Below are 20,930 nucleotides of genomic sequence, written 5' to 3'. Positions count from 1 at the left end.
AATTATCATGAGCTGAGTTTTGCATGATTCATATGTAGGTGATGTTTAAACCTTAAATTAATCTGATGTAACTATCACTTTTTCATTAATCTATGTATGTACTTTCTAAGAATTTACTAGAAAGAATTGCTCAGCTAGAAGACTTGTGTGCCAAGAAGGAGAAATTCATTCAGTCCAATAAAATGATAGTCAAATTTCGTGAAGACCATATTGTTCGCTTGGAGAGACTGCATAAAGAAGCTGGTGGAACTTTATTGCCAAAAGAGCAAGAAGATCTCCTCAGTGAATTGAGGGAGGAATTGCAGACACTCAGAGAACAGGCAAGTCTTGTGGTTGGCTTTTTTTTTTCCTTTTTAGAAAAAATTGGTTTTGTGAGAATGGCTCACTTGATAGAGTTGTGAGATGGATGGATTCAACCAGTCTGGGAAAGACAGGAAAAAAGGGGACATAAAGTGCTGCCTCTTTATGTAAAGAAGTATCTCAAAAACCATAGCACCTTCCTTCTCTCCATTGGAGGGTGCTATGGGTGGGTTTAAGAGCCTGAGTGTTTGCATAAGCAAGTCTAGTAAGGGAGATGTTGTGGTGGGAGTATGCTGCAGGCAGTACTATTGAAGTTAGGTAGTAGAGGACCCAGTCTGCTCTAAGTGACTCTGAGATCACAAATACTCATTTTGAGGAAGAACCCTCCTGACATCTGCTGAAAGAACAAGGCAGCAGGGTGCAAATAATGCAGGAGGTGTCTCAGTGAAAATAATGTAGATGTTAGATGGGCCAACCTGGGGTTTTGCTTGAGGAAAGGAGACTTCAGATTATTGATGGATATTATTTGTGAGGCAGCTCTGGAGAACAAAGAAACTGAAGAGAAGATAGATCTTTAAAAATAGCTTATTCCAAGTGCAAGAATATTTGAATAGGTAGGGAAAGGAGTAGCAATTGTATAAGAAAACTAGCTTGAATCAGTCTGAGTCTCGTAACTGAGCTTTAACTGAGAGGATGGGGAAAAATACTAGTACAGAAATCAGGTCAGGCATTATTAGATGTGTACAGTGTTGTAGTGTTGTCTGTAAAATAAAAACTGTTGAAAAAAAATAATGCTTATCACAGATGGAACAACACCCACGAATTGCCAAGTATGCCATGGAGAATCATAACCTCAGAGAGGAGAATAAAAGACTTCGTTCTCTACAATCAGTGAAAAAAGCCCAGGAAGTTGATGCTCAGACTGTTGCAGAACTAGAAAAGGCTTTTTTGCAAGCTTCAGCCACAGAGAAAAATACTGGAGGTAAAAATATGCTGAAGTGTTTGAGCTAAATAAGCTTACTGCATTTCTGTTCTGTGCAGAGTAGTGCTGGAAATGTCTTGATGTGTGGGTTTTTTTTTTCTTTTGTCACAGTGATACTTGAAGACTTGAATAAAACAGGTTTAATTCATTTTGTTTGTGTTGGCCTTCTTGCCAGTACAGCTGTAGGGTATTTGGATTCATTTTAATCTTGTGCATACCATCGCTAATCTTATTCTGTCGTCCTTATCTCTATCATGGGAGCTCTAGTAATGTTTATTATTCTAGTGGCTGTCACGTGGGCTGTAGCTGATACCTGTTTTGTTCAATCACTGTTCCTGTGTTCAAAAGTCTGCAAATGAATGCTTGCATTTGGGTAAAAGTTAAGATATTTGAGGTACTCCGCGATTTCAGAGGGGCTGTTCTTGTTCTTTAGGTCAGCACGTCTATTCTAGCACCACATTAGCTGAAGGCAACTCTCTGGCATCTGTTGAGAAGCTGAAAGCACGCCTGCTACAAACTCAGAGCGAACTGGCGAGTTCAAAACAAGAATATGAAGAATTTAAAGAGCTAACCAAGTGAGACAAAACAGTATAGAAATGTCTTCAGTTAAATGCTTTTAATTACTTTTCTTTTTTAAAGTGAGATTCAGATCCTGGATATATAAGAACGCATTCTTTGTATAAAAGATTCAGAAAGATGATATACACACAGAACCTGTTCCAGTCAACTCAGTTACTCCCAGACAGACACACCTGTAAAGCAATCACTGCAGCGCAGACATACTTTCAGATGCATTGTCTTTCCAAAAGCTTTTCCTTGTGCTAAGAGGCAAAATTACGCTTCACAACATGCCAGTTTTGCACGCGTCTTTGAATTACCTCAAGTCACCTGCCTCTTGGAACAAGGATCTTGGCTTAGTCACTGTGTTGAGGAAGTGTTTACAGTAACTGAAATACTACAGTTGGAAACAGTGACAGGAACCAGTGCTTGATTGCTTTTCAGGAGTGGGAGAGATTTTTTTGCTTGTTGTATTTTAGTGCTACAAGATTTTCACATAAATTATGCAAGGTTGCAGGTGGGAGTCATTATAAATGTAGAATCCAAGCATTCCAGAAAGTTTTTACTAATCTGTTAATATTCATCTCCACTTCAAATATTTTTAAGAAGGTGATAAAACCACCATCCTGAGATTTGTTACTGGAGAAGGTTTAATTCAAACTGGAACAAAGGGATGGTGTCAGTAGTTCATTAATGTCCATTTGCTGTGACATCTGAACATGAGATATGGGTCTCTTACTGACACAGGAAAAAGTTTACTGTTAGTTTTTGTCTTGAAGTCAGCACAAGATGAAAGGCCTGCATAATGCTTTCAGATTTTTTTGTTTTTATAAATATATATATTTACATTCCAGTGAATAATGCATGGCTTATCTTGATCAGTTCTGTTTCTGAAAAATTCAGATCCTGTGACTACAGGATCTGATGCAAGATGCAAGAAAACTGAGTTCAGAGAATGTAATATCAAACTGGAAAGCAAGAGAGACCTGACCTTTTTGTTTTTCATCTTGTGTCTAACACTGTTTTGCAATGACCTAGAACTGATTTTCAACGTGGTGCTTCTAGAATTAACCTTTTCAGTTTTGTTTTGATTTTTTTTTTTGCAAAGCAGCTTTATAATATGCACTCTGTGCATTCAGACAATTGTACAAATTACATTTAGATTTGAGTGTGGTAAATCCTATGACCTTTGTATATCATAATGTAACAATCTACTGAGTCTATCAATTCAGCAGTGCATCTGTTGTCCAGTATCACTGATTACAGATTTATTCATAACTTTTATATTAACATATTAACATAACATTTGTTCATAACTTCACACCAGTTCATTTTCCTGCCCATGCAATATATTTTTATCTTTTGTATTCAGAGTTTTGTGCATGTCTTGATTTCTTTATAGTACATACATGTTAGCAACTTCAGGCAGTTTACCTGGTGAAGTCACACACTTTTGAACTCAATGGAGTTGAGACCTCTGGACTTACTAAATGTTAAACTTGGTTCCAGTTTTGGAGTAACTGGATGCTTTATTTTGCATGCAAGTAATGACTGTGTGCTGCAACTGAATAAACAGAGCAACACTTAACAATTTTGCAAAAAACAATCTGTTAATTTTTCTGCTGTCTCTTAGCAGTCAGAACTGAAGTTCTACTTTGTTCCCTCTGTTTCATTGCAGAAACTCATATTACATGCAAAGTTACAGCATTAAACTGCCAAAAGATGAAATAGCACGTTTCCTTTTGTCTGTACACTTTGACCTTACAATCATGTCAGTAAGGCCAACAGTCACAGTAATACCTTGTAGGTCTGCAAAATACCTAATGAAAATTATTCCTAAATTTCTGCTCAACTGTTGGATTTGAGTTAAAGTGTTTCTGTAAGGCAAAATAATCTTAAGAGAGTAACATTTCCAGAGGAAAAAAAAAAAAAAAAAATCATCTTTAAAGGATTTTCTTTAATCCTGGCAAGCACCAGTTCAGACTTCTTGTATAACTGGATAACATTTTTAAAGCTTAAAACCATCTTGGTGGGGGTGATATCACTTCCTCATAAAAGGAATTGCAGAGTGCTCAGCTTACTTCCTACCGTGTAATGGATTTTTTCTGACAAGTTTAGTTACCCATCTGTCTTTTTCATTATGAAAGCACAAATAAACTTCTTAGCTTTTCAATTTATTCTTTTAACACAACATAAAGCAATTATGACTTTCTTCTCAAAGAAAAAAAAAAAAGTACTTCCATCTTTGCCCAAGAGTACAGTTTCAGTATGATGCTCGTTGGCAATGCTGCAGCTTATTCTTACTTATGGTAGCATATTCATCAAGAGTTTTTGACTCTGTATTTGTATTTTTTGTATTAAAATGCTTTCTAAACAGGAAAAAGCATATGGAACTGGAATCAGAACTTCAGTCCTTACAGAAAGCAAACCAGCACCTTGAAAACATTTTGGAAGCGACCAAAGCACACAAACGCCGAGAAGTGTCTCAGTTGCATAAGCTGCATAGAGAAACTCTTAAGGTATAATTTCTTTAAAGCCATGTGTACTTAATTCTAAGTCATGTGAGAACATCGGCCTTCATTTCTAGGATACCTTAGCCTCACTACAGTAATCTATACACAATAAACTAGGAATGCTGCTTTTTGTTCTGAACTATTTCCTTCATTATTTCCTGCTATAATCAGGTGACAAATCTGAAAGTGTAGTGGTTTAGAACTAAGTGACTTTGAGCATTTATATATATGCAACACTAGAAAAAGCTTAATTCCTTACTGCAGTTAAAATAAGGATTGTTATGAAATCCCCATAACAGAACATAACTACTCCAACAAAAGCGTACCAGCTGAGGTCTCGCCTCGTGCCACGGATAAGCCCAGAGATCTCAGATTTTCACTGTGAAGATTTTGAGTGTTGCAAAGAGACGATGGATGACATTTTTAAAGAGCCTGTTCCCCCAGAGATGAATGAACAAGCATACGAGGCCATTGCAGAAGAGCTCAAGGTGGCACAGGTGAGTGTTTGAAACAAGAAGTGGAAGTAAGTGAGTTAACTTCATAATAAAGCAAGTTTGGGCATGAAGTAACTCCCCCACCAAATATATTTTGATGAGCGTAGGAAACTAAAGCATGTGATGAATACTTAAGCTATCACTGAAATGTTGTCTAATTACACAATGTACTTAAGAGGGATTACATTGAAAGTATTGAATGGGATTTGGGAGTTGTATATCTTAATCCTAGATGAAGCTGAAATTTGCAAATAGCTGTTATGTAGAAAAAAAATGCATAGCCATTTCCTAAACTGTGATTTGAGATAAGCAGGATACTTAACCTTTTACTGTTCTAGCCTGGTACCTCCTATCTAAAGAATCTTCCTGATAAGTGTGAAGTGACTATGTTTGGAACAAACCCCAAGCACAATGTAAAATACTGCATTATTTGAAGAAACCTGCCAAATATTGCTTGCCATAGAAGAGTGTTACATTGTTATCTGAAGTATTCTCTAGAAATGGAACTAATTTTGGTGCTTGTAAAATAGACAAAATCAAACCAGCATGCATGACAGCCAAAACTTTGTGAACAGACAAAAAGAAATGCATCTAGTCAATATTTTGAATAATGTCATTTTTAAGTCTTAGATCTCTAAGATGAATGTGCATCTGAGAATGAAACACATGTAAGTGCTTATATGATTTGGTCCTTGTTCTCACAGATGGATTTTCTTGTGCTCTGGCAGTCTAGTTGGCAATAGGAGAAATCAACTACTGAAGTTACCAGTTGATTTTTGGATATTCTTTTTACTGTTCGTTCAGGTCATTAAGAAAAACTTTGTATTTAATATGCACACATTAACGTATGGCCCTTAAGAGTAACTGAAAGATGAATGTTCTAGTTTGGAATGTCTTTTGTGTCACAGGAACAACTGAGCACAATGCAGACAAAGCTGGATGAAGAGGAAAGCAAAAATATAAAACTCCAGCAACATATTAATAAACTGGAACATCATTCTGCACAAGTACAGGAGGTGAGAAATCAGTACAGTGAAGGTTTATGTTTGAGTGATATCTACCACACTGAAGCTACTGTCTTTTAGTGAGGTCAGAAGCATTACTTGCATTTTGACTTTTGAAAAAAAATAGTAGCATCATAACTGTACAAAAAGGCAGGAATTACAATTAAAATAGCAGCACAGCTTAAAAATAATTAATAAATAGGTTGTAATTCTGAGCCTGCTGGATCTCAAGCTAAAACATAAGCAAATAGACAATCGGGATGTCAGTGCTTGTTTTTGGCCAACTTCATTATTTCTGAAGAAACAGAAAGGAGTCACCAAAATTTTGAACTTCAGAATGCTGAATATATTGCTTTCCTCAGTTGGAAACGAGCTGAAAAGTCATTTATATATGGAATATTTACAAGTCTTCCTTAATCTAATAAGAAAAGGAAAAACAAGGCTTGTAGTCCTTTATCTGATAAACCTGTTTTGGAGTAGACTTCAGCTCTCAAGCTGTGCATTATTTCTAAATGATCTTTTTCCCTTTAGAAAAAGTAGCTTCTTCACTTATATTGAAGTATTTTTTTCTTGAACTTCTATTGATTTCAAATTCACATGCATCAAATTGTATTTATGATCAGCTAATGAGCAATTCTAAAACATTGTTGTTACAGCTCTGTGACTTAACCTGCTATGTTTATTTTCATTTAAATTTTTTCTACCTCTCCAGCTTCTTTCATCTGAAAGGAATGACTGGAATAAGGAGCGTGAGGAGCTACTTGAGCAGATAAAACTGCTTGAAAAGCAATTTCAGGATGCTCAAAGCAAGGCTGATAGTAAGTCTGTGGAACACTGAAATTCCAAGTGAAGTTTTGAGGTTGTCTTCATGTTATGAATCAACAGCACTACATGCTGAGTAACTAATTTGGTTTAAGATTTCAAATGTCACACAGGTTTGATTTAAAATAAATCTCCAATAGCTGCAGAATAGCCTTTTCTCTGCTCAGTTTTCTGCAGTATGCAGTTTTGATGAGTGTTCTCTATTCATTCTGATATGAATACAGTACAGGATGCAGTGTTTTTAAAAGAAAATGTGATCCAAAAATCAAGGGAAATCCTTTGGCACTGTAAGGAAGTACAATGATTTCTGATGGAATTTGTTTGATTCTGCCTTTTTCAAAATCAATTATTGACTTTTCACATCTATTTTTTTTTTAGTATTAACAAGTGAAGTCTACGACTTACGCATTGTCCTGCAGTCTGCAGACAAGGAGCTGTCTGCTGTAAAACAGGAATATAGAGCCTTTAGGGAAAAGCAAGAGAAGGAAATGGGTCAGCTTTCTGACAGACATATGGATGTACAGTTCAAGCTGGACAGTGTCAGGTATGTTGGCAGTCTGGTAAAATGTCTTAACCTTCCTCCTGGATGCATCTTCTGTCTGCAAACTTGTGCTTTACATTTCTTAGACACACAAAAAGCAACTTTAAATGTTCTTTCCCTTTTTTTTTTTTCTTTTCCCCAATTCTTTTCAGATGCAGGGTGGAACATGATGAAATTAGCAGGAAGATAATTAAATAGGCTTCCTTAATTGTAGTTTTCTTACAGCATTTTCCCATTTAGTAGGAGATATCCAGAAGCTTAAAATAAGTAGAGTGGGTTTTTTTTAAACCAAATCTTAAAAATTAACTCTCATTCCACTACCTGTTCACATGATGCAGCTGACAGAATGATGCTGATCTAAAAATACAAACAGAAAGAAAGAAACAACAACCAAAAAAGAAACCAAAGCTTGGCTGTTGAAGTCAGAACTGTTCTAATAACCACAGAGTTCTTTGTCCAGCTGTTGGAAAAACAAAAAAACAACAAAAACATGTCTGAACACTGATATCAAGATCAGGTGACTGAAATTTCTATAGAGTTTAGCAAAAAAAATGGATTATTTCTAGGGATCAGAAGCAGCATTCTGCCTTCTCTGCTGGTGCCATCTAAATTTCCTATTTCATAAATATGGGGCTTAAAAAGAAGCTCTGTCACAGTCACTTGTTTTGAAAATAACTGTACTTTGTGAATTCACTGAAGCTTGTAAAATACAATTGGTTGGAATGTTTTTATAATGAAACAAGCTGTTAACACTGTGGGTGTTGTTGTTTTCCTTTTTAAATAAAGGCTAGAATATGAAAAGAATCTTGAAGAAAAAGCAAGCCTTCAGGATGACTATGACAATTTGCAAGAAGTGACAAAGTTTGAGACAGATCAGCTGAAGCAACAGCTTGAAGACAGACAACAAGAAACTGAAGCAATGAAAACTGAGCTCTGCGTAAGAAAAAGCTCTTAGACTATGTTATACAGTTACTGATATGGGCAAATTACCTAATTCCTGTTGTGATATCACCAATAATAGCTTCCACAGTAATAATAGGCTTCCTAGCATTCTCACACAGGCAAAACCAAAGGGTTTTCTTTAAAAAAAAAAAAAATAGGACAAGATTGTAGCAAATGCAGAAGAAGAAATGATCCAATACCACGATGTAGTAGCAGATTTTTTGGCTGAATAAATTCCTCTGGGAATTTTAAAGGAAATAGGTCAGTTAGTAAAAGGATAAGAAACTGTTCTGGGAAAAGAACCCTGACATCTAAACAGCAGTCTGTCTTAGTGCTAGCTAAAATGAGTTTGTGTATCCCTTCTTGGAAAAAAGAATTTGCTTTGTCTAGTGGATGTAATTTTGTTCAAATGTTTTAGGATTCTTGGGGGGAGTTGTTGTCCTGCAGTTTAGTTGATGCTGTCCTTGACAGACCGTCAGACTGCAGTGAGTGCAAAACAGCAATAAGGTTGCTCAAGGGCTTTTGTAAATGATATTTCCTGGTTTTCTGCAGTGTGTGCTGTTTGCCTACTCAGCAAGTTTGCTGTAACATTTCTCTTTGGGTGTCAAAAGGAATACTAACAGATTGAAAAAACGTGATTTTAAGTTACTCTTGGTGAAACAGCTTGAATTGCTGGTTAAAATTGGAAAAAACTTCTTTCTTCTATTAATCTATACTGGAAAATTCTTATTTCTCCTTTAACAACATGGATATTGAGGAACATTACAGCCATAGGGTATTATTATCAGTGGCAAATGAGAAGAGCTGATTCCTAATCATAACTAAGTCTTTACCTTAGCCTTTTCCTGGACCAATTCTAAACATCTTTCCAATTAGGGTTCTGTGGGGTTTTTTTCCCCCCAGTTATTTTTTAGTAGTTGTTCAGAATTTTATTTTAAGTTATTCTAAAAGCCTTCTTTTAACTTCTTATGAGAAATATTTCTGTGTTCTAGAACCTACTAAAACTCCTGGAAGTAGAAAAAGAACATAATCAGAAGCTAAGATTACAATTACAAGAAGACAAAGAAAATTCAAAGTGAGTTTTACATCCTTGTGTCCTTTATCTTCATCTAACTTCATTGATTTTGCCCTATGCTAGGTTTTATCCAAACTATGTAAAAATGAAGTATTTTCATTCCAATTAACATTGCAAATTTTCATTGCCAGTAAAGTTCTTCACACTGAAGGTAAATTTGTCTGGTAACTTAACTATTAGTCCAGATAGTGTGATAATTAGTATGATAAAGAAAAGTACTTAGGTATTTTTTCCCAAACTTCTTTAAGTGCAGATGAGAATAACCATACATGACTTGATTCTTGTAAAAGCTCTCTGTTCCAATTATATTTCCCATGAGAAATATTTTTTCCTTTTCTGCAGAGAGCTCTTGAAAGTACTTGAAAAAGCACAAGTGGAGAAACCGTCATCTGAAATGCTGACACGATGTGAACAGCAGGTACAACAGCAGAACTGAATGACTAAGTCAATTTTGATGGATATCTGTGTATGTTAATAGCAAGTCTGTTGGAGAGCTGACTGTTCGTTAGATTATCAGCAAAATAGATATAGAGTTCTCAAATTTTAGATTGTTAAGCTACTCTTAACTTTTCTGCTAAGGTAAACAGCTTAGTTTCTCCCATTTTTTTTTCCTGGCTTTGTGCTTAAAGTGTGTTACAAAAGTAACTAAGTCTCTTCATAATATTATTTCTTCTAGGATGAAAAGCTGCAGAAATTAGAACAGGAGTTGGCTGCTGCCGAAGAGATTATTGTTTCTTTGAAGAAGACAAATGATGCAGATAAGGTTTGTGTTTATTTCTGGTACTGCTACCTAGCTTTGCAGGTAGCTCTATGCTCTGTTTTAAAAGCTCAGAACCTTTCTATTACACTTGGTAATTCTGTGACTGTAGGCAATTCTGGCTGTATATTTAGGTAAAATACGTCCTACCACTTACTGGCATTGAGCCTGTGGGGTGGCAGGAAATTAATCTGCATTCGGGGAACATGAAATAACTAAAGGGGGAAAAAAGAGAGCAAAGGTTAAAGCTCTCTGCTGGACGAAGCATCCTATGTGGAAATGATGCACAGATCCCCTGCTGAAAAGATGGCTTTGGGTTTTGAAAGCACAAATTGCAGAAGCTCCCACAGCACAACTATTTATGCTGTATGTAAAGCAGTAGTGCTTTTATTACTCAAGCTCTTACTAGAAGATACACACATTATACACTTAAAGATTTTCCATGCTAAAAAAATAAAAATTAGAGATCAGAAGAATCTGGTATTGGTGGTGAGTGGTGTTTCTTGAATGCATCTTTTTTACTTTACAAATAAAAATAAACAAATAACATAACCTTAAGCTACAGTACAGTGAGAAGCACATCACAGCCTGGGTACAAGTCTCTTATAATAAACACAGCAGATTATTTAATACTTTATATAACTGCATAGGCAAAAACAAAAGTTCAAGAACTTATTTCCTGTTACTCATTTATGTGTGTATTTTGGAGCCTCATTTTCAAATTTGTTTAAAGTTTGGTATTGACAGATTATCCACCAAAGCAAGTTCAGTAATGAGAAGCATGTGTGTATATATTATTTATGCATGTATTTTATACATGTATTTTATTTTTAATGTAAGAAAAAATGTCTCCAGATTAACTTTTTTTTTTTTTTTTAATGTTGCAGGAAGTTGTAACTGACTTAATGAGACAGATCCAGGAGTTGAGGTCTTCAATTAATCATAAAACTGAATCCATAGATGGGCTAACAAGAGAGCTGGAGGATATAAATGTATGTTCTGTCATTTTGAAGGACATGGTGTCGTTTCTCAGAAATGGAAGGCGATGACATGTCTTATCATGGGTCTCAAACAGCATAACTTGCTGTAGTGTTTTAGAAAGAAACTTCTTTGTTTTGACATGTTGAAATCTTCTGAACATTTTATGCCTAAGGCTGTCTTGCAAACTGAACTCTTTCCACGTGGTGGGTAAAGAGCAGTGTCTCTAAAGGGACCTATTCACATCCTGTAAACTGCACTCAGCTGACAGTCACATTTAGATTTTCTCAGAAAATGGTGATTTCAGACATGAGCAACTGAAGCAGAATTGTAAATTCATTGGTGAGGAAGTTAATTTTCATGTAGCTGAGATAACTATCTCCTACATCAAAAAACACAGCCCTGAAGTGTTTATGTGAATATTAATAAACATTATATGTCTTTGTTATGAAAGTATTTCGCTTGCAGACTGATAGAGTGTAACCCATGACACAGTTCACTGACATACAGCTCTAAATGCTGTGTATCAGCATGTATCAGCATGCTATGACAAAATGTTCATGAGAACAATTCCTGTGTATGGTTACACATTTTTATCAGTAATTATTTTGGCAGTTAATATGTATTAATTTTCCTATTGTTCTGACAGCTCATTTTTAACATATTGTTTGAACAATTTAACTAGTCACTGATTTAAGCAATTGATACAGATGAGATTTTTAAGCATTTTGTAGTTGTTATTATAAGGATGTGTGATAGGCACACACTTATTCTGCATTTGCCAACTTGCTTTTATAGCAGGCTTTCCTAAAATCTTTAAATTTAGTTTAATCTTTTTCTTAGTGCAAGTATAATTTTGTTCTGGCTGCAAAAGAAGAAAGCAAAGGAATCATAGAGGATCAGGAGAAGAAGATTGAAGAACTGAGGGAAGCCTTGGAGAGAAGACAAATGGCAGATAATGTTGAGGTAAAAACATTTATGGTGGTGTGATGATTATTTAACAGATTAATCAGATGTGTTTTTTGCCTAACATACTTGTGTAAAACTTGACATCATTTCAGTTCAAAATAAAGCTGGTTAGGCTGCTCTTAAAGGAATTTTTAATGAGATACCTGACAAATTCTGTTAAATTATCACATTACTTGACATAAATATTTTATAAGCTACTTCATTAGAAACCTATGCTGAAAGTCTGGTTTAATTTTGTTAAGGCCACTGAGGAGTCATCAGCTGAATTTAATGCTAATATTAGATGATGCAGCTGAGAAATTAAAGTAGGTAGAAGAATACATTATGTTCAATATTCTCTTCCCCCAGTAGCTGCTATATTCAATGACTTCTTTACTCATAATTTTAAACTAAAGCTCCACCTGCTGGAAAGCAATTTAGTTAGGTTGCATGGTTGATTGGAGTACAGCTTTGCTTTTTGAAGTCTTCTTTCTTTTTAATTTAGTCTTTCCTGTTACTGCTGTCCCCATTATTCTGGTAAACACACCCTTCAGGCAAAGCCACCAATCTGTCCTTAGAAGGAATTTCAGCTTTCACAAGATAATCAATCGTATTACATAGACATAGTCCTATCAGTAAAGTCCACCAGAGCAGTGCCTGCTTCTCAAAAGCCATTCTTAAATAGATTCACTAAGTTTAATAAGCAGGTTATCTTCACTAATAGCGATACCTAAACGTAACATTATGAAATACTAAACCAAGTTGCTGGCCAAATAAATCACTTTTTGTTTTGCCACTTTAAACAAAAATAGGATGACAAATGTACTGTCATCCTGGAGCATATCTACCTACTGATGGAAGCATAGTTTCCCATTCTTGGACTTTGCACATCACTCATTAGCTTTGTTCATGGTTTTTGATGAACAGGAAAATCCCATCAGTTGTAATCCAAGGTGGTACCTAAAATACTAAGAACTGTTTCTTCTTCCAGATTAGCGTGCTTAGTGGAAATACTGATGCCCCATCATATCAGGGATGGGAGTCTAGATCCTAGAACAAATTCAGAGGTGTCTACACAACAGCAATGCATTAGAAAGGCTGCAATTGCTGACTGAGCATTTCTCTACATTTTTTCTAGTTAATTATTTACAGAGTTGTATCTAATTTTTCAGTATGCATTATTCTTAAAAAAAAAAAACAGCAATTGATGCTAAATACCTCCCACAAGTATCTAGGCACAGCTATATTCTCTGTAAGTTCTGTGATCAAAATCAAAGATATGGAAAACTTGCCAACGTAAGAAATTTATAGGTGAATGCTTGACAGAGTTCATAAAGGAAACATGGAAGAAAGGGCAGCTGCATTTAGCTGTTATCACTGCTGTTAAGATTGATAAAACATCTTGAAGAAGCTGCTTCAGAGTAGTAACTTTGTTTCCTTCTTCTCTCATCCACTGACTTAAAAATAGAGGGACCTTCTGTGTGAAGAATTGCATCATACCTCCGATCAGCTGATAAGACTGACAGAAGCCTCTAAGAAACATGATGCACTGCTTCAGTGTGCACAGCAAGACATAACAGAGAAAGAAGCTTTAATCCAGGAACTCAGAGAACAGGTAAAACAAGGAAAATCTTGTGATAATTGGCTTCTTGGGAGTGGGTTGTGACTGACAGTAACTTCTGGAGAATATTTTACCTGTAATTTTGGAGTACCTTGTACACAGCCTTCCTGAATGACAAACACTTCTTATTGCGAATCAAAGCAGTTGTTCAAAAGCTTTTGAGCAAAGGATAAGTAACCTTTAAATATTTTGGAAATTGTATCTGGAGATCAGCTTCAAAGAAAAATATTTCCATAGAGTAATTGTCAGTATGCATGATGATGGAGAAACCTGAGGTGATACAGACTAGGGGGTTACTTTCTGCTCTTACCCACAAACAGGATCATTATGTAATGGATAGTTGAGTTCTGTGTATGATGCTGTCTGAATGATTTTGGACCTTTGCAGACCAATAGCCTACCTACACATTAAGGCTTTATCCAGATTTTAACTCTAATTGCCATAACCATTACAGTGCCAATTAACATAGCTGTGTTGGCAAAAACTCTACTGGTGATACATTACTTTGGAAAAGAATCATTTCATCTCGTTGGCATATTCTCTTTGCGGAAATTGTCTAAAATTATCAGCATAATATTTGTATCAGATTGTGTTTTGACCAGTAACACCTGCAAAGTTCAAATTAGCTACACATTATATATATTATATATCTGTTTCCAAAAAACACTCCTGTGCAACTGTCAAATGATTAACAGTTAATAGGTGAACGTGGAAAGCAATCATGAAAGTGATGTCAAATATAGTATATATTAACATGTATTTGCCTTGCTCAAAATAGGGATATGTTTGCTGTTTCATTTCATGTTTTGTGACTATTCTGAGCTAATTTAATTCTACTTGGGATTTCTAATAGTTGGACAAGATGACAGAAGAACTAGAGAAGAGGAAGAGTGAATATGAATTCAAAATGAAGCAAATAGATAGCTTTTTCGTGGACTCATCTACAGTAACATTTCCTCAGGTATGACATTTCTAAGAGAAACATTTTCATTATAGTGACTATTAGAACTCAGTGAAAAGGATTTAATAAACTTTACTACACTGTGGTGGGAGCAGAAAATACAGTGTATCTAAGAATAGTCAAATCCTATCCGCCTTGTTTGTAGCTTTTATATATTATTGATGATGTTTTCTGCCAGGGATCTGTTAATCTGTGTTCTCCTATTAAAGCACATCACCAATACACCGGAGAAAACTGGGGGACTGGACCAGATGATCTTTTGAGGTCCCTTCCAATCCCTGACAGTCTGTGATTGTGTGAAAACTGTTCTTAATTATTTTGGGCCATTTTTGTTTTGCTTTTTACCTTTCCAGTGTCCAAAAACTCCCCCTAATTTTGATGTGAATCTGGCAAAAATCTTAGAGACTCATGAGCAAGAAATAGCCGATAGGAGGGCTTCTGCAATCACTCTAGAGCACCTTGTACATGAACTGAATGAAGAACGAAGAGCTAAAAATGATGAGATTCTACGGCTGAAGGTACTATGAATTAAACTCTGTCATCAATTTTTAAGATTACAGTAAGACAGAGTTCAGATTTTTAATGAGCTCTGCTTATTAGCTTGTCTATTAATGCAGGAAGGCAGTTCTTGGCCTTCTCTTCAGCTTGTAACAAATGTTGACAACTTGCTTGAGAAGTCCCTGTGTCTTGCCTTCCCTAAGGAATGAGTGGTTTCCTTTCATGAGTGTCAAATGGTAACATTGTCTTTAGTAATGAAACTGTTCTGACTTCTAAATCAAATTACTAATGAAGCTGTGAATTGAAAGGTCACGCAGATCTCTGCCAGAGGACTGTGCTTGTTTTTGGAGAAAGAGCTTTGTCTTCTATTTTACTCAGACAGGAATCTCCATTTGGTATTCATGTGAAATGTTTTCAATCTCACTTGCTTAGGAGCAATTAAATGAACTGGAGAGCTTACGTTTGGAGATGCAGATATTGGTGGAAAACAACAGGAATTTACAGAGTCAGCTTACAGAAGCTCAGAAACTAAGCAAGAACAGGTAAAGGAAAATAAAAAGTAGTCTTAACTTGAAGCAATTAAGTACAATAAACTGAAATATACTGGTTTTATTTGAAATACAATCTCGTGTATTGCTTATTTAGAGATTGACTCAGCCTTTTCCATGAAAATCATGTACTGACATTAAATCTTACTAACTTTAAATCATAAATTATAAGACTTTGTTGCACTTAATGTGGGAAACACAAAGGAAAAAGCATCCAAAATAATTATACAAGTAGCCATTACAGTGTATTATATATTGTCACATTACTTGAAGTCTTACAGATTCAGTAGATATGGAATTGTAGAATGGTCTGTGTTGGAAGGAACCTTTTAAGATCATCTGGTTCCAACCCCATGCCATAGGCAGGGACATCTCCCACTAGACCAGATTGCTTAAAGTTCCATCCAGCCTGGCTCAGAATGCTTTCAGGGAGGGGCATCCACAACCTCACTGGGCAACCTGTTCCAGTGTCTCACCAATCCAGTAAAGAATGCCTTCCTAATATCTAGTCTAAGTCTACCTTCCTCCATTTTATAGCCATTTTCCCCTCATCTTGTTGCTACGTGACATTATAAAAAATCCCTCCCCAGCTTTCCTGTAGGCCCCTGTATAATCAATGAATATTAAGATGCTATAATTACAAAATAAACAAGAGAGTTAGGCAAAGCAGATTATAATATCAAAAAGAGAATAGATAGAAAGCTTACCTGTATCCTAGGCTCATTTACAAAACTCCAGCAGAGCAGATCTCCAGAAGAGATCCTTCCACACTGGCAGTCAGCTCTTAAATAGGTCTAGGAGAGGTGCAGCCAGGCTCCACTGCTTCCAGCAGCACAGCTGAATTGCCTTCACCTGTGCTCCTCTGGCTGACTCAGTGCTTGCCTCAGGTGGTCAATCAGAGGCTCAGGCTGTGATTCAGCAGTTCCCATTCGTCCCCCCAGAGCCAGGGATGAAAAGCCCCAGCTCTCTCAGCCTATCCTCACAGGGGAGGTGCTCCAGCCCTCTGATCAGCTTTGTGGCCCTCCACTGGATACACTCCAACAGCTCCATGTCCTTTTTGTACTGAAGCCTCAAAACTGGCTGCAGTACTTCAGGTGAGGTCTCATGAGAGCAGAGTAGAGGAGTAGAATCACATTCCTCAACCTGCTGGTCATGCTTCTCTTGATGCAGCCCAGGATACAGTTGGCCTTCTGAGCTGCAAATGCGTGTTGCCAGCAGCACACGTTACATACATACATACATATATATTATATAAACATACATTGCTGTGGAAAACTGAATTATGTGGCTTCATTTTTGACACAGCTGTTGAATAGGTTACTTGGTCCCATTTTCTTTCAGGGAACATCATTGATTGTACGTTCTTCATTTGCTGATTTCTTGACAGGAAACCTCGAGATGTAATTTGGACAGGCAGTCCCAATTCCCAGCTTTTAGTTGATGGGAGTTGTGGTTTGAATAGAGAGAAGATTATAGGAGCTCTGGAAAAATCAGATTTAGATATTTCAAGTGGGGATATTCACAACAGAGACATGCTTCATACATTGTGGGAAGAGCTGATAGCAGCAGGCAGTCATTACCTCGTGTGCAGTCTGGTATTAGAAAGCAAGATGCTTTGATCACTGGTGTCACACATCACAAAAAAGCAAGATGCAGAGATCGTGGACTGAATTGGAGAATGTGTGAGAACACATGATGAGACCAAGTGCCTGCTCTCTTCTTGTATTTAACCTTAAAGCAAGGAAGAGTAGTTGTCCAGGAAAGATGAGTGTTCACCTCTGCAAAACTAAGCTGGAACACTCTCCTCTCATTGCTTTTGAGGTAGTATAGGCCATCTCGTAGCCTAGTACTAGAATGTCTCAGCCATTATCAATTATACTGTACCTGAGCTTTTTAAAGTTAAGTATCTAGTGAATATAAGCAAACAGAGGTGGATGTAGTTCTTTCCAGCCACTTATAAGCTGGCTGAATGTGGCTGAATTTTGGAAGTGGGTGGTTCTAAAATTTGTCAAGGAAAAGCAGTTATCCCAGAAGTGGTCAGACCTTTCCAGTTGGTGTTGAAGTGCTTAAAACAAAACAAAAAAAACATTTCCCACTCACACACACACACACACACTCAGTGTGAGGCTGTATACATATACCAGATACAAACAACAAATAAATTCCCCTAGTTAGGTAAGCTGACAAAGATTTTTAGTTTCTAAAACACTAAACTTTTAAAATTGTGTCAAATTGGAATCATTATTAATCAGTGAAGTTCTCCCGCTTACTGTGCTGAACAGGAATTAAGAGACCCCAGTGGCATGTAGTTTTGGAGTGGTTACTTTAACTTTATAGTGTTTGCTTACTTCCATCCAGTGCCATGTTTAAAGAACAAAATAAGTTTCCAAGCCATCTGAATACAAAAGTTCTAACTTTTTAAGTTGGCAACACCACTGTGCAAGGATCTAGTAGGAAGGAGTTCCTTTTTGCAGACTGTGTGCAAGTGAGCACCACCAACTCATAAGACATCTCCCTCAATCCTGAATTTGTTAAAAAATCTGTGTCTTTGTACTCTGCCAAAGGAAAATGAGATGTTAATACCCTTCTGGAGTTGTTTTACGATGATGCAGGATTCTGGTTCTCAAGATGCATCAAGACAGTTACGTGCATCAGTAGTTTAATCTGGATAAGCAGTTGTTTTTACAACTGGTTTCCTATGTATGCAAAAATTTTTTCTTGTTCTTGAACCTTCCAGTGATCAGAAACACACTGATGTTCAGCAGCTCCAAGAGAAAGAGGAGGAGATTGCTGAAGAACGACGGGCAAAGGTATCCTCTTACCCTTTTCACACAGTGGTTGCTGTTTCCCTGTTCTGAAGTATTGCTCATGTTTTCTTCTATTTCATGCCAGTAAAACAAGTATTGATTTTTAGTGGTTTCTACCAGTTCCAGACACTGGTGCTCAGATCATAAGATTTCTATCTCAGTAAAACTTCAGTAAACTGTGTATCAGGTTGCACAATAAGCAAAAACAGATTCAGATAATTAAATCTGACTCATCTCCATGGAGCTGGAAAGTGGAGGTTGTATCACTTGCTAATATCAAGGCTCCACCAAAGGGAAGCTAATGTCACAATAGAAGTTGAAATGGATCAGAACAGGCAGAACTTCCAGCTCTAGCTGTCCTGTGTATGGGCAGAGTGTGGGTCATTTGTGCTGGCATGAAATGAAAATATGTGTGTACAGCCAGGAGGTGAGTTTATAATGAATGTTAGAGATGTGAATTATTGGGTAACGGGATGATTTTGGTAGTGTCTGGAATGAGATATTTGGCATCAGATGAGTGACATCATTTGGGGAAAAAAAAAAAAGTAGAATGCATATATATATATATAAGCAATTTAAACATAATGAATGTAACTAATATTTTGCACTTTTACAGAACAAAGCAATGGAGGAGATGCTGAAAATCAAAGCAGAGTAAGTTTAATATTACACAGTGAACTGGAGACTTTGTATTAAACTCGTTAATACCACAAATGTGTGTTTAAGGAGTCAAGTCCATGCCTGAGTTTACAAATTCATTGATTAACATTGAGTTCTTGCTCTTTTTCACCAGTAGGTGGTGGTAGCACCTGTTATGACATTTTCCAAAAGGTATCTAAAAGTGTATCAGGAAATGCTCTGAAACAGCTGGAAGCATAAGCAAAGCTTAGATTAGAAGAGACTTAATTTTGAATTGTTTAAAATAATCTACAAGATAAGGTTTTGAACACTTCTATGCTTAGTGACATGTGAGCATGTTCCTTTTCAAATGCAACTGAAACACTTCTCATTTCTTTACTAACACTGTAAATATTACATAATTTTAAACTTAATCTAAATGTTCTTATGCTATTTGTTGGGGTTCTGTTGCACTTCAGCTTGAACAACTAAATGACTCATGAGCAGGTTCCTACACTGTGTTTGCACTAATGTGCAAGTAATGCTAGAAATTCAGGTGTGCCACATCACAGAAAGATAGTAGTAAAGAAATAAAATACAGAATTAGTAGATAAAAACTAGTTTGCAGCTGCTCCTCCTGTTATTCTTAGGCTCATCTGTATTGCTTCAGGGACTCATAGCAGCTGAATCTCATATTTGGCTTGCGGCCATCTAACGGCATGTTTCCTTTGTAGACAGCTTATTTTAAGGGAGGCAGAGGTACTGTTTTCTGCTTCATGAGCGGAGTTGTGAGTCCTGGACTGGAAACAGCCCACTTCAACCACCCCAAAAAGAAGAGCAGCTTCAAAACATTGCTCAGCTTTAAGAGATGATGTCAAACGTAGCAGTTGTGCAACGGGATGCAATTTCCCCTTCTGCTAGCGCTGAGTTCTGGGGAAAGCTAAATTCTGTCAAAAGAAAGCCTTTAAAAGTCTGCCTCTGTGTCCAAAGCTGACACGAGTAATTCATCTGTATGCCATTTATGTTGGGTTTTGAATATTTCATGATGCGTTTATATTGGCAGATTAGAAGAGACCAAAAATGCTCTCAGAATCAGAGAGAATACCTGTCTTGAAATGACTCTGGAGATGGAACGAACAAGAGCTTTGGAACTGAAGGCGTTTCATGAAAAAGAAGAAATTAGATCAAAATTGGAAGAAACATATGAAGAGAGAGATAGAATTGGAAAGGTTATATATGTGTAATTTTTATCTTTCTAGTAAAATCTTACTCTGCAGAGGTAGAGCTCTGCTGCTACTTGAATGATATTCTAAATCAGCAACCAAAGAAGGCCTCTGAAAATGTTCTGCTTTACAGTTCAGGCGTATTTGTAATGCTGTGTACTGGTGCACTGGTAAATCCTAGTGGAACTGAGTACAGAAATCAGTGTTGCAATCTGTAATACAAATCATATGAGGCATTTGCTCTTCAGAGGCATCCAGAAGAGCATGTGAGAAATATGTGTTGCCTGGATGAACCAATTCTTGCATCATATGTTACAACAGGTGTAAATGTTAGTGTTTTAATCACATCAGCTATTTCTTTTGAAATAGAAGGAGGGTCTAAAGCTAGAAAATGTACATGATATATTTATTAATTACAGGAAATAGACATGCTGAGGAAGCAAGTTGACTCTCTTGCTGAGGAGAATGGGAAATTACTCGGTCATCAAAATGTAAACCAGAAGATTCAGTATCTTGTGAAACTGAAGAAAGATTACACTAAACTCACTGAGGTGAGTTCCAGAGAGTAGAACACAGAGCAGCAGTCTGATACAAAGGAGACCTAAACTTTGATGATGGAAACTGGCATTCTCACTCTTCTGTTTGAGAGTGACACACCTCTGCTTTTATACAGCTGTGTGGGCCATGCTTGCTCTCCCTTCTTGCAGGTCCCAAACAACAGTTACCTTTGTATTTCCTCA

General features: G+C 36.6%; 1 protein-coding gene across 1 annotated transcript in view; it reads left to right on the top strand.

Annotated features, from left to right (window-relative positions):
- KIF15 (kinesin family member 15) overlaps positions 1-20,930 on the top strand; it is a 34,130-nt gene that overhangs the window by 12,172 nt on the left and 1,028 nt on the right. The window contains exons 13-34 of the mRNA XM_048951200.1: positions 111-320; positions 1,105-1,282; positions 1,716-1,857; positions 4,218-4,359; positions 4,653-4,850; positions 5,756-5,863; positions 6,564-6,669; positions 7,052-7,217; positions 8,001-8,151; positions 9,149-9,231; positions 9,574-9,649; positions 9,908-9,994; positions 10,876-10,980; positions 11,810-11,932; positions 13,383-13,529; positions 14,389-14,496; positions 14,850-15,014; positions 15,427-15,536; positions 18,280-18,352; positions 18,966-19,003; positions 20,031-20,196; positions 20,610-20,741. Coding sequence (XP_048807157.1) covers positions 111-320; positions 1,105-1,282; positions 1,716-1,857; positions 4,218-4,359; positions 4,653-4,850; positions 5,756-5,863; positions 6,564-6,669; positions 7,052-7,217; positions 8,001-8,151; positions 9,149-9,231; positions 9,574-9,649; positions 9,908-9,994; positions 10,876-10,980; positions 11,810-11,932; positions 13,383-13,529; positions 14,389-14,496; positions 14,850-15,014; positions 15,427-15,536; positions 18,280-18,352; positions 18,966-19,003; positions 20,031-20,196; positions 20,610-20,741 — 2,814 coding nt within the window. The remainder of the gene's footprint in view (positions 1-110; positions 321-1,104; positions 1,283-1,715; positions 1,858-4,217; positions 4,360-4,652; positions 4,851-5,755; positions 5,864-6,563; positions 6,670-7,051; positions 7,218-8,000; positions 8,152-9,148; positions 9,232-9,573; positions 9,650-9,907; positions 9,995-10,875; positions 10,981-11,809; positions 11,933-13,382; positions 13,530-14,388; positions 14,497-14,849; positions 15,015-15,426; positions 15,537-18,279; positions 18,353-18,965; positions 19,004-20,030; positions 20,197-20,609; positions 20,742-20,930) is intronic.

This window comes from Lagopus muta, chromosome 7 (genome assembly GCF_023343835.1).
Source record: "Lagopus muta isolate bLagMut1 chromosome 7, bLagMut1 primary, whole genome shotgun sequence".
In the NCBI taxonomy this organism is placed as follows: Eukaryota; Metazoa; Chordata; class Aves; order Galliformes; family Phasianidae; genus Lagopus; species Lagopus muta.
The sequence above is the reverse complement of the archived record's forward strand: the minus strand, read 5'-3'. Positions and strand labels throughout refer to the sequence as shown.